At 43.1% G+C, this 13010-nt stretch overlaps 1 protein-coding gene across 4 annotated transcripts in view; it reads right to left on the bottom strand.

The window, feature by feature from the left end:
* Positions 1-241: 241 nt before the first annotated feature.
* The window catches only part of BARD1 (BRCA1 associated RING domain 1), a 73219-nt gene continuing 60450 nt past the window's right edge, over positions 242-13010 (bottom strand). For all 4 annotated transcript variants that reach the window (XM_028704629.2, XM_077919339.1, XM_077919333.1 and 1 more), the window contains 3 exons: positions 12302-12394; positions 3733-3830; positions 242-1484 (listed from right to left, as the gene is read on the bottom strand). In XM_028704629.2, the coding sequence (XP_028560462.2) occupies positions 1152-1484; positions 3733-3830; positions 12302-12394 (524 nt within the window). In that variant the 3' untranslated portion in view covers positions 242-1151. The remainder of the gene's footprint in view (positions 1485-3732; positions 3831-12301; positions 12395-13010) is intronic.

Genomic DNA, 13010 nt, shown 5'->3' with positions numbered 1-13010 from the left:
GAAGACGCTGCACTCATTCTTTCCCCTCAAACTAAGCCCAAAAATGCACAGAGGTTGTCAAGCATTACTTGTGGTGTGACAGCTCTGAGCTGTAGCAACTCTCCAAATGAGCAGGGTCTTGGAGTGGAGATGGATTGACTTCAGTATTGGCAGATGACTGGAAGGATGGTGTGGCGATTTGCCTGTCTCTCCCAACCTGCCACTTACACAGCATTCTTACATACAAAAAGACTCATAGAGCAATGCTTCAAGTCATGATTTATCACTGGTGACATACTGAACATAATCGCAGCATAAGAAAGAACACAGAAATCATGATTACAAACATAAGAATAACCCATTTAAACATTCGGCAAAACCAATGCTAGTGTCTGTTTCACTATAAGCAAAACAGGGGGGAAAGCTTTAACAACTGTTTCAGAAGGTAGTTTATATCATTGCCTGCAGCGCTTTATCTAATAAAGAGATTAGAGCAGCCAAAGTGATACTGGTGGGTTTTAAAAGGCAAACACAGGATTTCAGTGTAAAATGACCATCATTTCAGAATATGCCCCATAATAGTAAGCACACAGGAGATATTTTGTGCAGACACGTGCTAAAGGCTTTAAAATGTTAGTTTTAAATTGACCTGTGTGCTCAGAAATTTACTCTACTACTGCTGCTACTGCTATTATTATTAAAACCAGCAGTGATAAACTGCATGCAAATTGAAATACAATTTCAGGAATGGAAAAGCTGAGGCCCTAGAACTCAGCTGGACTACAACTCCTTCAGCTAGACTCCAACTCCCATCATTCCTGACCATTGGCCACGAGGGCTGGTGGGAGCTGGAATCCAGCAACAACTTGAGGGCCATACCTTCTCACCTCTGCACAAACTCAGGTCTTAATTTAAATATTACTGCTATTAGAATCCTAACTTGAACTAACATTTCAATTGATTCTCCTTAAAAAAAAAATGTCTGCCACTAAAGGGGTCTAAATTGTATCAAGCCTAACTAAATCTGGAATGTGTGTCCTCCACCCCCAAAATCATGATATAAATGAAGTGAATCTGTTGCTTAATAGTTGTTTCTAGGCTGAAACATAATTTCAATCTGTCTGAAAAGCAGGGCTGAGCTAAAGATTCTAGCATCACAATTCTGGAATTTTTTATTTCTTAACAGGTAATAGCTGAAATGACACCACACAGTCTATAAGCCACTTAGACGGTGCCTCCCAAACCTTTCCTTGCCGAATTTTCTCTGGCTTGTAGTTAGAAGAGCCATCGTAGATGATATACTGTGTGCAGGAACTCTGGTCAGAAGCAATCTCAGCATGATAGGCTACAGTATTGATTGTCTGTGTCACATCACTATCTGATTTGGGTTTCCTCAGCAGTATCTGTCCTCCACCTGCTTTCACCAATTCCTTCAGATCATCCTTGTTGTGCTCCTTAAACATTCCCAAAAAATAGAAGTAGCAGCCATCAAACAACTTTGGTAACTGAAATAAAGAAAGGGGGGAAATATGAAGAGATGGTCACAAACAAACAGCCAGATTTTTAAAAACCAGAAGCTGTAATACCGTTTCCTTACAATACATCTTTCTCTCGCTCTGTGTTGATGTCCAAAGTCAAGTCCCCCCATCATACTCTGTATGAACAGCAGTCTTAAAAACAGCAGCTGGCTCTTGCGCACCTATCACTCTGCCAAGCCACTGGCTGATGCGGCCGACATGGTTGCAAAGTAACTGCTCAGCAGGAACGCAATTGCTCAGCAACAGAACACTGACAAACAGTGCAACTTTTGTTTGGAAAATGAGGTCAGATTGACCGGGGGGAAATACCGTTGAAAGGAAGTTATAGAGGAGACAAGAGGCAGGAGCCTAAGGGTGGTTGTTGTTGTTTAGTCGTGTCCGACTCTTCGTGACCCCATGGACCAGAGCACGCCAGGCACCTCTGTCCTCCACTACCTCCCGCAGTTTGGTCAGACTCATGTTTGTAGCTTCGAGAACACTGTCCAACCATCTCAGCCTCAGCTTCACGATCTGTCCTTCCAGTGAGCACTCAGGGCTGATTTCCTTAAGAATGGATGCGTTTGATCTTCTTGCAGTCCATGGGACTCTCAAGAGTCTCCTCCAGCACCATAATTCAAAAGCATCAATTCTTCGGCGATCAGCCTTCTTTATGGTCCAGCTCTCACTTCCATACATCACTACTGGGAAAACCATAGCTTTAACTATATGGACCTTTGTTGGCAAGGTGACGTCTCTACTTCTCAAGATGCTGTCTAGGCCTGTCATTGCCCTTCTCCCAAGAAGCAGGCGTCTTTTAATTTTGTGGCTGCTGTCACCATCTGCAATGATCATGGAGCCCAAGAAAGTAAAATCTCTCACTGTGATAAGGGTGGTAAGGGAGGCCAAGGACTAAGAATTGCTTGGGGGGGGGAGCGTTATATTAGATAGGGGAGTTAATTGACAGGAAACCCCAAGGAGGGTGGTGGAAAAGGACAACAGGAGATATCATGGTCTCAGCATCCCTAGGAACATGAAGAGGAGTTGTGCTGTGGTGTGGAAAAGGCGGGAGACAGATAGAATGGACAAACGTTACAATATACAGCAGAGTTGTCCAACCGGTCGAGCGCAATCAGCAGGTAGATCCTGGATGATTGTGGCCGATTGTGGGTGATCTTGGGATGCCAATTGATCACGTGATGGGGGAAAAAACTTAAAAGTCCCTGCTCCCCCCCACTGCCCTTGTTGTGTCTTAGGAGTTGGACGTGCCTGATATAGAGTACCAGAACAGAACTGGTTGTTGGGAATTCATGCAAAGAGTGTGAAGAGATGAATTTCATACACTGATGAAAAACAACCACCCAGATCTTAGCCTCTAGTCACAGATAATTAACTAAAAAGGGTTACAAAGTACTCTCAAGAGATTTCACAACCAAGAAAATACAGTGGTGCCTCCCAAGACGAAATTAATTCGTTCCGCGAGTTTTGTCGTCTTGCGATCTTTTTCGTCTTGCGAAGCACGGTGTCGGGAAAGTTTTGGAAAAGCTTCAAAAATCACCAAAGTCTTTAAAAACCTCAAAAAAGGCTACCACACCGCATTCTATGAGTTGCTCCTCGAAGTCAAGTCGCAACTATATTAACGGTGTTAAGAAAAAGGAAACAAACTTGCAAGATGTTTCCGTCTTGCGAAGCAAGCCCATAGGGAAAATCGTCTTGCGAAGCAGCTCAAAAAACAAAAAACCCTTTCGTCTAGCGAGTTTTCCATCTTGCGAGGCATTTGTCTTGCGAGGTACCACTGTAACCAAATGGAAAGCAAAATAGGAAAGTGTTTAAGCTATATTTCCCCATTTCAGATGCAATTTCTTCTCGGTAAGAACTGAAAACTGGTACTTGAGTGTACCAGGACAAAAACACTCAACCAAAACCCCTGGGGTGCCAAGGGTTGGTGAAAGGTGAAAGCTTCAGCTCTTGGTAGTTCAGGCAGCATCTTGTATAAATGTTTCCCAGACTTACCTTGAAAGCACTGAAAAGTTTTAGCAGCACATATGACAATAGAAATCCATTAACAGGTCAATATCGCTTTGGTTAGCAGCTGTACATCACTTCTCAAAAGCAAGTGCTGGAATAAAGTATACGCCTTTACTTCCCTTAGCCTGCACAGGTGGAAAATAGTAAAGGGCTACAACAACATCATATGGGCTACAAAAACAAACTTGAAGGTTAACAAAGAAGCTCTTACCAGCTGCTCTTTGTTCAGTCGGCCTTGGCGTGGGCCACCATCTATTTCATACTTCTCTTCTTGCTCCCGAGCACTCGTCTTCAGGCAGGCATCTACCCCTGAAATTTGGAAGAAAAGATGGACAGAGGAGGAAATGTAGTGATTTATTTTATGCTGATAAAAAAAAAAAAACCACTGTAGGAAGCGATAGCAACACTAGGGAAAGTCATGCTGAAAACAAAAGGCAAAAATCAAACCCCGACAGAATGACCAGATATGGAACAGAATGGAATATGGTTGGCTTGAAAGAAGGACCTTATGTCAAGCAATTGTTGCAGTCTATGCTGAAAAGTTTCAATAAAAAATAAATTAAAAGAAGGAAGGAAGGAAGAAGGAGGAGAGGATAAATAGTGGGGGAAGATGAACTTCTTTGTTACACTGCATGTTGCCTTATCTGGGACACGGGTGGCGCTGTGGGTAAAACCTCAGTGCCTAGGACTTGCTGATCGCATGGTCGGCGGTTCAAATCCCCGTGGCGGGGTGAGCTCCCATCGTTCGGTCCCAGCTCCTGCCCACCTAGCAGTTCGAAAGCACTCTTAAGTGCAAGTAGATAAATAGGGACCGCTTTATAGCGGGAAGGTAACGGCGTTTCCGTGTGCTGCGCTGGCTCGCCAGATGCAGCTTTGTCACGCTGGCCACGTGACCCGGAAGTGTCTCCGGACAGCGCTGGCCCCCGGCCTCTTAAGTGAGATGGGCGCACAACCCTAGAGTCTGTCAAGACTGGCCCGCACCGGGCAGGGGTACCTTTACCTTTATACAAAGTCAAAACATTGGTACAGTAGAAGAGTGGCTGGCAAAGCTCTTCAGGATTTCAGAGAGGAGTTTTAAATAGCCCAGCACTACTCAGAGACTGAACCTGGGACATTCTGCATACAAAGCACATGCTCCATCACTGAGCCACAACAACACTTTTCTCAGGGCTTCTCAACAAAAGGGTTTTTATTTTATTTTAAGTAGGATTTGAAGGAAGAGATTAGGCGGCAGCATCATGTAGGTGGCTCTGGGAGACATACAGCAACGAAAGAGCAGAGTTGTTCGATGGAGAAGGGGACCTGAGAAGCTTAAGAAGAGAATGCCGTAAGCAGGCAGATACTGGGATATTTCACATGGGAATGAATGGCCATCGTGTGGGCAGTGCCACAGAGGGCCTTCAATGGAGGGCGAAGGTGTTTGTGCTGGATCCAGGACTAGCAAGAGTAGGGATTTATGGAGGGGACATAACACAATCTAAACAAAAAAGATGGGTGAATAGTTTTGGAAAAATCTTTACAGGCATTGAAATAACTGCAAGTCAAAGTGTGTGTATCTGAGTTTGAGTGCCCACCCTTGATGGCTAGGTTTGCTTTTGGATTTCTCTTTCTGGACAAACTCTCCTGACCTGCCAGTTGGCCTTGATCATGATTTTTAGCACATTGATTCTTTTTGCACTTCAGATAATTAGTCCTAAGAGGAATTATGTTTGAACAGATGATGGGTTTGGATTGCTGCATTAGAAATCAACTTTAAATAATTCAGTTTTGCATAATGGGGAAGGGTGGGAGTCAGCTTAGCTGACAGGGCTTGCAGGCTATGAATGCACTGATGTTTTTTAAAGTACTGTCTCCATATCATACAAACATTGTTCAAGAAGAAAACAAAAGGTCTGGTATGAATCATGGTAGCAATGTAAGGGTTAACTGGCTTGGCTATAAAATTCTACTTGCACAAGGGGAGTCCTACCAATTTCCCCCACTCTGGCTCCAGCTGAGAAACTTCTGAGCTCAGAAGCTTTGGGAGAAATGTGGGTGCAGACCACTGTATTGGCCGTGGCTGGGATAGGAAAGCAGCACTGTCTGCACAGAACACCATGCAATTATCTGCATTCAGGTTATATTCTTTACAGCACCTGATGCAAGTAAGAAACCTCCAGCTTAGAAAAACATCAAATTATGATGGTAACAGTATGAACAATGTGCAACAGTACAGTAGGTCATACAAAAGGTTCGACTTCTTTCTTCTTCCCCACTTCTATGTAAGTCTGGTGCAGTATAGTAACTACTATACTGCTAAAGGCACATAAATTCATTTGTGGCAGTGTCGTCTGCCTCTGCTGCCTTGGGGCATGTCTTCTATATTCCTTCCCATTATTTCATTGTTGTGACTATTTCTGGGACTATACTAAGGGTAGGATACAGCATACATTATTCTACTGCATCCAGGTTGAGATTAAGCTTCACACATTGCTGAGTTTTTGCCAAGAAGGAAGGTGATCAGAAGCACAAATTATAATACCGGCAGCCTTCTTTGGTGCCCATAATGCAAGTAAGATGTTTTGTTCTTTAAAAAAGAAATTATTTAAAAATGGCTAGATTTTAGCTATGAGATTTTGGAGATAGTTGCAGCATTCAGTTATCCAAGCATTGATTTGTTAAGTTAAATCAACTGTAAGCATTGGCTCAATTCCAACAGCTAATCACATGCTAAGAACATTTAGTGTTGATAATGGAATCACAAAACATACTCTACTACTGTTCACTGATTCATGATCCAAATCCATGAGGATTAGGATATGATACAACCATTGTACCTCACTGGAGGGGAAGCCACACTTCCAGCAGAAGCTCATCCACCCAAAAAAGGACTGACTATGCTAGTGGCAGCCAAGGCAACTTTGTCGCAAAATTGAGACTGAGGGAGCAGAAAAAGTAGACTTAGAATGCACTGAAGTCCCTGGCCCTGTTGATTCCAGAGAGCCGTGCTCAAACACTGAGCTGTCTTGTTGGCCCATCTTGCTCAGTTCTATCTGAGGTCTAGTTCAGTTTTGCTACTCAATATCTTTTTTTTTACTGGCAGTTCCAGGATCCCCAAATTATCAAAAATAGTTTGATGGCTCTAATTCAATGTATTCATTTGTTTATTTATTTAGACAATTCATATACAATTTAATTATAGTTGTCTATAAATGGCGTACAAGAAACTCAACACAATGCTAATAAAAAATCAATTAAAATTGTAAAATCAGAACTCAGTTAAAATGCCTGTTGGAATAAAAATGGAGCCTGGCTGTATAATTTGGAACTAATGTGATTTGGATAATGTGATGTGATTGGCCTGTTAATAAAAATTATTTTTTTTAAAAAAAGGAATAAAAATGGAGCCTTCTGTAAGATCCTGTACGTTTGACAGGAAGGGGGATTGCCTGATCTTGATTGGAAGGAACTTCCCTAAAATTGGGCCCACAATACTGAATGCATGTGCATCTGAGCCAGTGGGGGCTCCAAACAGTAGTTTCCCCAAAGACCTCAATAACCAAGCAGGGGAATAAGGAATCAGGTGGACCCTTAGGTATCATGTTCTCAAGGGCCTTCTAAACTAATGCAAGAACCCTGAACCTGGCCCTGTAGCATATGACCAGCCTGTGCAAGGTTTTAAACACTGGAGCTATCTGCTGGTGATTGTCTGTTCCCATCAACTGTCTAGCCATAGCATTTTGCACCAGCTGAAGCCTCTGGATGAGGCTAAAGGGTAGCCCACATAGAGCACACTGCAATAATCAAGTATTGAGGCTGCCAAAACATAAACCACTGTGCCAGACTAGGACTACCTAAGAACAACTGTAGTTGGCATGCCCGCCTTGGCTGGCAAAAGGCACTCCTAGTCAGAGAGGCTACCTCAGCCTCCAGTGATAAAAATGGATCCAGGAGCACCCACACATTCCAAGCCTCTCCTTTCAGATGAAGAACCACCTCAGCCAGAAGAGACAACTGGCCAAACTCCCAGACATGGGAACTACCAACTCACAGTGCCACCATCTTCCCAGGGTTCAAGCTCGGTTTATTGGCCCTCATTGAATCCATGGCTGCGCCCAACAACAGTCCTGATCATGCACAGGCTCTCCTCACTCAGATATTATTCTATACAATATCATGTGCCTGGTCAGCCATAATAAACACTGGGCTCATGTATTCTCTCTCCCCACACCCCAGTAGAGTGATACCTCTAGTTAAGAACTTAATTCGTTCCGGAGGTCCGTTCTCAACCTGAAACTGTTCTAAACTAGAGGCTTGCTTTCGCTAATGGGGCCTCTTGCTGCTGCTGCGCTGCTGGCACACGATTTCCGTTCTCATCCTGGGGCAAAGTTCTCAGCTCGAGATAACTCTTCCAGGTTAGCAGAGTTTGTAACCTGAAGCGTTTGTAACCTGAGGCATTTGTAACTCGAGGTTCCACTGTATTCATTTAATGCCCTGGCTTCAGCATTCCAATCACTGTTTAAATGAGTTCCTCAGTATCAAACCAGGAAAAAATCAATAGTGAACACTTGCAGATACTGATGTCCATAACATGATGGCATGACATGGTGACTTAAGAGTGTTGTGCTGTTTGAAAGTATTTTAGGAAACATTAGGTTCTAGATGAAACCAAGGGATTCAGCTGGAATCCTATTGCTTTCAACTAAACTTAGGCAAGTTGTGTCTCTAAGCAGCACCCATTATGTCCTTTCCCAAGCACTTATTTGCTGGCACAGCAAGTCTTAAGATTGGATCATAAAATGTTGTGTGCGCACGCTGATGAGATTTATTCCTCAGTTATGTCTAAGTGGACTTTGGCAATTGCCAAACAGAAGGTATGATAAATAAGCAAGAGTAAGAGGGGAACCATTTTTCCTAGACAAATGTTTCATCAGCAGGAGTCCAATTATTTGTTATAACAATCTTTAATGTGTAATGACTCTGAAGAAGACTAATAACAAAGACTGGTGGGAACAGATGGAGCCATGGTGTTAATTACAGGCACTTAGCTGCATCAGACCCCATGAGTTATTCCTAACATTTCCCACCAGGGAGGAGAATCACTGACTTTTTAAAGTAGCATGTTGCTTACTAAGCTGAGAATATCAAGAGGCAGAACTGGACTAATAAGTAAATCCATACCTCATTAAATGAGTATAAAACTCTATGTTGGATGCATTTTTTGAAAGTGGTACCACACTCCATCTATGAACTGGAGAGAGGCCTGAAGTTCCCCACTTCATTGATGTCAAGATCGGTAGGCACCGATCCATGACTGGTGCAGAAATTTGCCAGCTGGGTTGCTCACCAGGGCAAGATGTTTTGAGTATATTACACTGATCCTGGCCCAACTGGCTGCCAAATAGTTTCTGGGCCCAATTCAAAGTTCTGTTTCTTACCTATAAAGCTTTAAAAGGCTCAGGACTACAATACCTCAAGGACCAGTTCCCTCCATATGACTGACCCAAGCTGAGGCCCTTCTTTGTGTGCCCCCTCCAGGAGTCCAGAGAGCGACAACATGAGAATGGGCCTTTTGTGCAGTGACTCCCTGTTTTTTATATTATTATTATTATTGTTGTTGTTGTATTATTATTATTATTATTATTACTACTACTACTACTACTACAATTACTACTACTACTACTACTACTACTACTACTACAATTATTATTAATTATTAAGTGTGCATGCACACGAAAGCTCATACCAAGAACTAACTTAGTTGGTCTTTAAGGTGCTACTGGAAGGAATTTTTTTGTTTTTACAATTATTATTATTACATTTCTTTACCGCTTTATATTTTAAAGGAAAATCTCTTCTTAAAGAAGAATGCTCTCCCCAAGTGGGATAGCCTGGAGCCTTCATTATGTATTTTTAGGTGCTGGGCAAAAACTTTCCTCGATAAACAGGCCTTGGGCTGATTAAACAACCTATGGCTTTTTAAATGTGTTTGTGGAACTGGAATTATCAGTTTGTTTTGTTATGTATTTTGTGTTCTTATTTTGTATTTTTGTGTTGTGAACCGCCCTGTGATCTTCGAATGAAGGGCTATATACAAAATTAATTAATTAATTAACATTTTTTTTTTATTAACACCACCACCACCACACTATGGTCAAAAGACTGATGCTGATGCACTGGGGGAAAAAATGTGTACAGCTCCATTTAATCAATGAATATATGACTAATAATAATAATAATAATAATAATAATAATAATAATAATAATTTATTATTTGTACCCCGCCCATCTGGCTGGGTTTCCCCAGCCACTCTGGGCGGCTTCCAACAAAGATGAAAGATACACTAAAATTTCACATATTAAAAACTTCCCTGAACAGGGCTGCCTTCAGATGTCTTCTGAATGTCAGGTAGATGTTTATCGCTTTGACATCTGATGGGAGGGCGTTCCACATGGCGGGCGCCACTACCGAGAAGGCCCTCTGCCTTGTTCCCTGTAACTTGGCCTCTCGCAGTGAGGGAACCGCCAGAAGGCCCTCGGAGCTGGACCTCAGTGTCCGGGCAGAATGATGGGGGTGGAGACGCTCCTTCAGATATACTGGACCGAGGCCGTTTAGGGCTTTAAAGGTCAGCACCAACACTTTGAATTGTGCTCGGAAACGTACTGGGAGCCAATGTAGGTCTTTCAAGACCGGTGTTATATGGTCTCGGCGGCCGCTCCCAGTCAGCAGTCTAGCTGCCACATTCTGGATTAGTTGTAGTTTCCGGGTCACCTTCAAAGGTAGCCCCACGTAGAGCGCATTGCAGTAGTCCAATCGGGAGATAACCAGAGCATGCACCACTCTGGCGAGGCAGTCTGCGGGCAGATAGGGTCTCAGCCTACGTACCAGATGGAGCTGGTAAACAGCTGCCCTGGATACAGATTTGACCTGTGCCTCCATGGACAGCTGTGAGTCCAAAATGACTCCCAGGCTGCGCACCTGGTCCTTCAGGGGCACAGTTACCCCATTCAGGACCAGGGAATCCTCCACACCTGCCCGCCTCCTGTCCCCCAAAAGCAGTACTTCTGTCTTGTCAGGATTCAACCTCAATCTGTTAGCCGCCACTTGACTACACTTGCAACTTATGAACAGATTGTTTTATAAACATAGACTCTTCACGGACAAGAACCATGTCCTCTGAAACGCATTTATACAAAACATAGTAGGTTAAAAATAAACTTATGTATTCAGATAATAATGATACCTATTTATTAGGTAAGTATATATGGAACTGTAATTGTTAACTCTTATAATGATGTAGTATACCTTTTAGAATCATAGAATCATAGAGTTGGAATAGACCACAAGGGCCATCGAGTCCAACCCCCTGCCAAGCAGGAAACACCATCAGAGCACTCCTGACATATGGCTGTCAAGCCTCTGCTTAAAGACCTCCAAAGAAGGAGACTCCACCACGCTCTGTGTCCGCTTCTCTGAAGCAGCAGAAAACAACCTTTCTCCCTCCTTTATGTGACATCATTTTATATATTTGAACATGGCTATCATATCACCCCTTAACCTCCTCTTCTCCAGGCTAAACATGCCCAGCTCCCTTAGCCGTTCCTCATAAGGCATCGTTTCCAGACCTTTGACCATTTTGGTTGCCCTCCTCTGGACACGTTCCAGTTTGTCAGTGTCCTTCTTGAACTGTGGTGCCCAGAACTGGACACAGTACTCCAGGTGAGGTCTGACCAGAGCAGAATACAGTGGCACTATTACTTCCCTTGATCTAGATGCTATACTTCTATTGATACTCCTTTTCTTTTTTCCTTTTTCACGTTTTATTTTTATTCTATGTTGTTCAATTAAACTGTTCTTTAAAAACTTGAACTTCACTCATTTAAACTGTGTGCCAAATCTTTTTGGGCAGCAACTCAAAGGAGTAACCCTGAATCTTAAAAACTGCACTTCAATGTGTCATAGCACATCAATAATGAAAACGACAGAGCAATTAATATGGAAAGGGGTGGTGCCCATTTGGCATTTGAAAACAGCATAGTTAGATCTTTAGCATCAGCTAAATAAGAAGATATAGGAAGAAAAGCAGTTCTACTTACATCTATAACCTGCTCAGCCACAGCATGTGCCGTAATGCTCTGATGGTTTACTCCTGAAGGCATACTCTTCCATTGTCTCCTGAGACAGGCAGATGCCAACAACCTCAGGTGGAAGCAAAGCTCTCAGCTACTGGGATGTTCCACTCATCAGCAGATTCATTACAGTGGTACCTTGGGTTAAGTACTTAATTTGTTCCGGAGGTCCATTCTTAACCTGAAGCTGTTCTTAACCTGAAGCACCACTTTAGCTAATGGGGCCTCCTGCTGCTGCTGCTGCGCCACCGCAGCACAATTTCTGTTCTCATCCTGAAGCAAAGTTCTTAACCTGAGGTACTATTTCTGGGTTAACTGAGTCTGTAACCTGAAGCATATGAAACCTGAAGCGTATGTAACCTGAGGAACCACTGCATTTTCGTTCTTTTCCCCTTAAGCTGTCAAATGTCTTCACTAATAAACCAAGCAGTTAACATCTGCATTCCCTACTTACAAGCAAAAAGCTCTGATTAACTCAGTGGCATTCCATTAACAATAATAGGAGGCACTACACATTTTCAACAGATGGAGTAACATTTAGCACTGAATTCTTGTCATTCACCTAACAAAGAACCCCAGGCTTTTAAAGCATTATTGATGTATTCATATTGTCTTTACCCCTTATGTCAAAACATGTACATTTTTTGTCACAAGACCATCTGGTTACTTACACTGAAATGTCAAGATCCAGCATCCAGTCAAAACAGCCAGCATGCACTTCATAGTACTGCATGTAGAATTCTCAGGAATAACAACATGTGTCACTAAAACGGAAGACAGATTATATGAAGCCCCAGTAATATTAACTACCGTATTTTTCGCTCTATGAGATGCACCAGACCATAAGACGCACCTAGTTTTTGGAGGAGGAAAACAAGAAAAAAAATATTCTGAATCCCAGAAGCCAGAACAGCAAGAGGGATCTAGCTTCTGGGATAGGCTCTTGATGTTCTGGCTTATGGGATAGCCGCACGCAGCCTCTCCCGGGCAGCGGGAGGAAGGCTCCTCCAAGAACCGTGCTCCCTTTAAAGAGCGCGCGGAGCGTGTGTGCGGCTCTTTAAAGGGAGCACTGGGCAGAGCCTCCCGCTCCGTAAGACGCACACACATTTCCCCTTACTTTTTAGGAGGGGGAAGTGTGTTTTATAGAGTGAAAAATATGGTACTTAAGCCACATATCATGTAAAAAAATGTAAGATGCAAGTCAGATCCCTGTTTAGGAGTCACCGCTGCTATTTCAGGTCCATAGGAAAATGCCATTCAGTGGCAAAAACATCCTCACACACGAGTGGAGAAATAATGCACAGGGAGAGGAGGAGTAGTTTTCTAGGCTGACTGCTTTCTGCACGGGGAGTTGATCTCTCTGACCTTGGGGGGGAAGGC

The sequence above is a fragment of the Podarcis muralis genome, chromosome 1 (genome assembly GCF_964188315.1).
Source record: "Podarcis muralis chromosome 1, rPodMur119.hap1.1, whole genome shotgun sequence".
Lineage (NCBI taxonomy): Eukaryota > Metazoa > Chordata > Lepidosauria > Squamata > Lacertidae > Podarcis > Podarcis muralis.
This window is presented reverse-complemented; position numbering and strand designations above follow the sequence as displayed.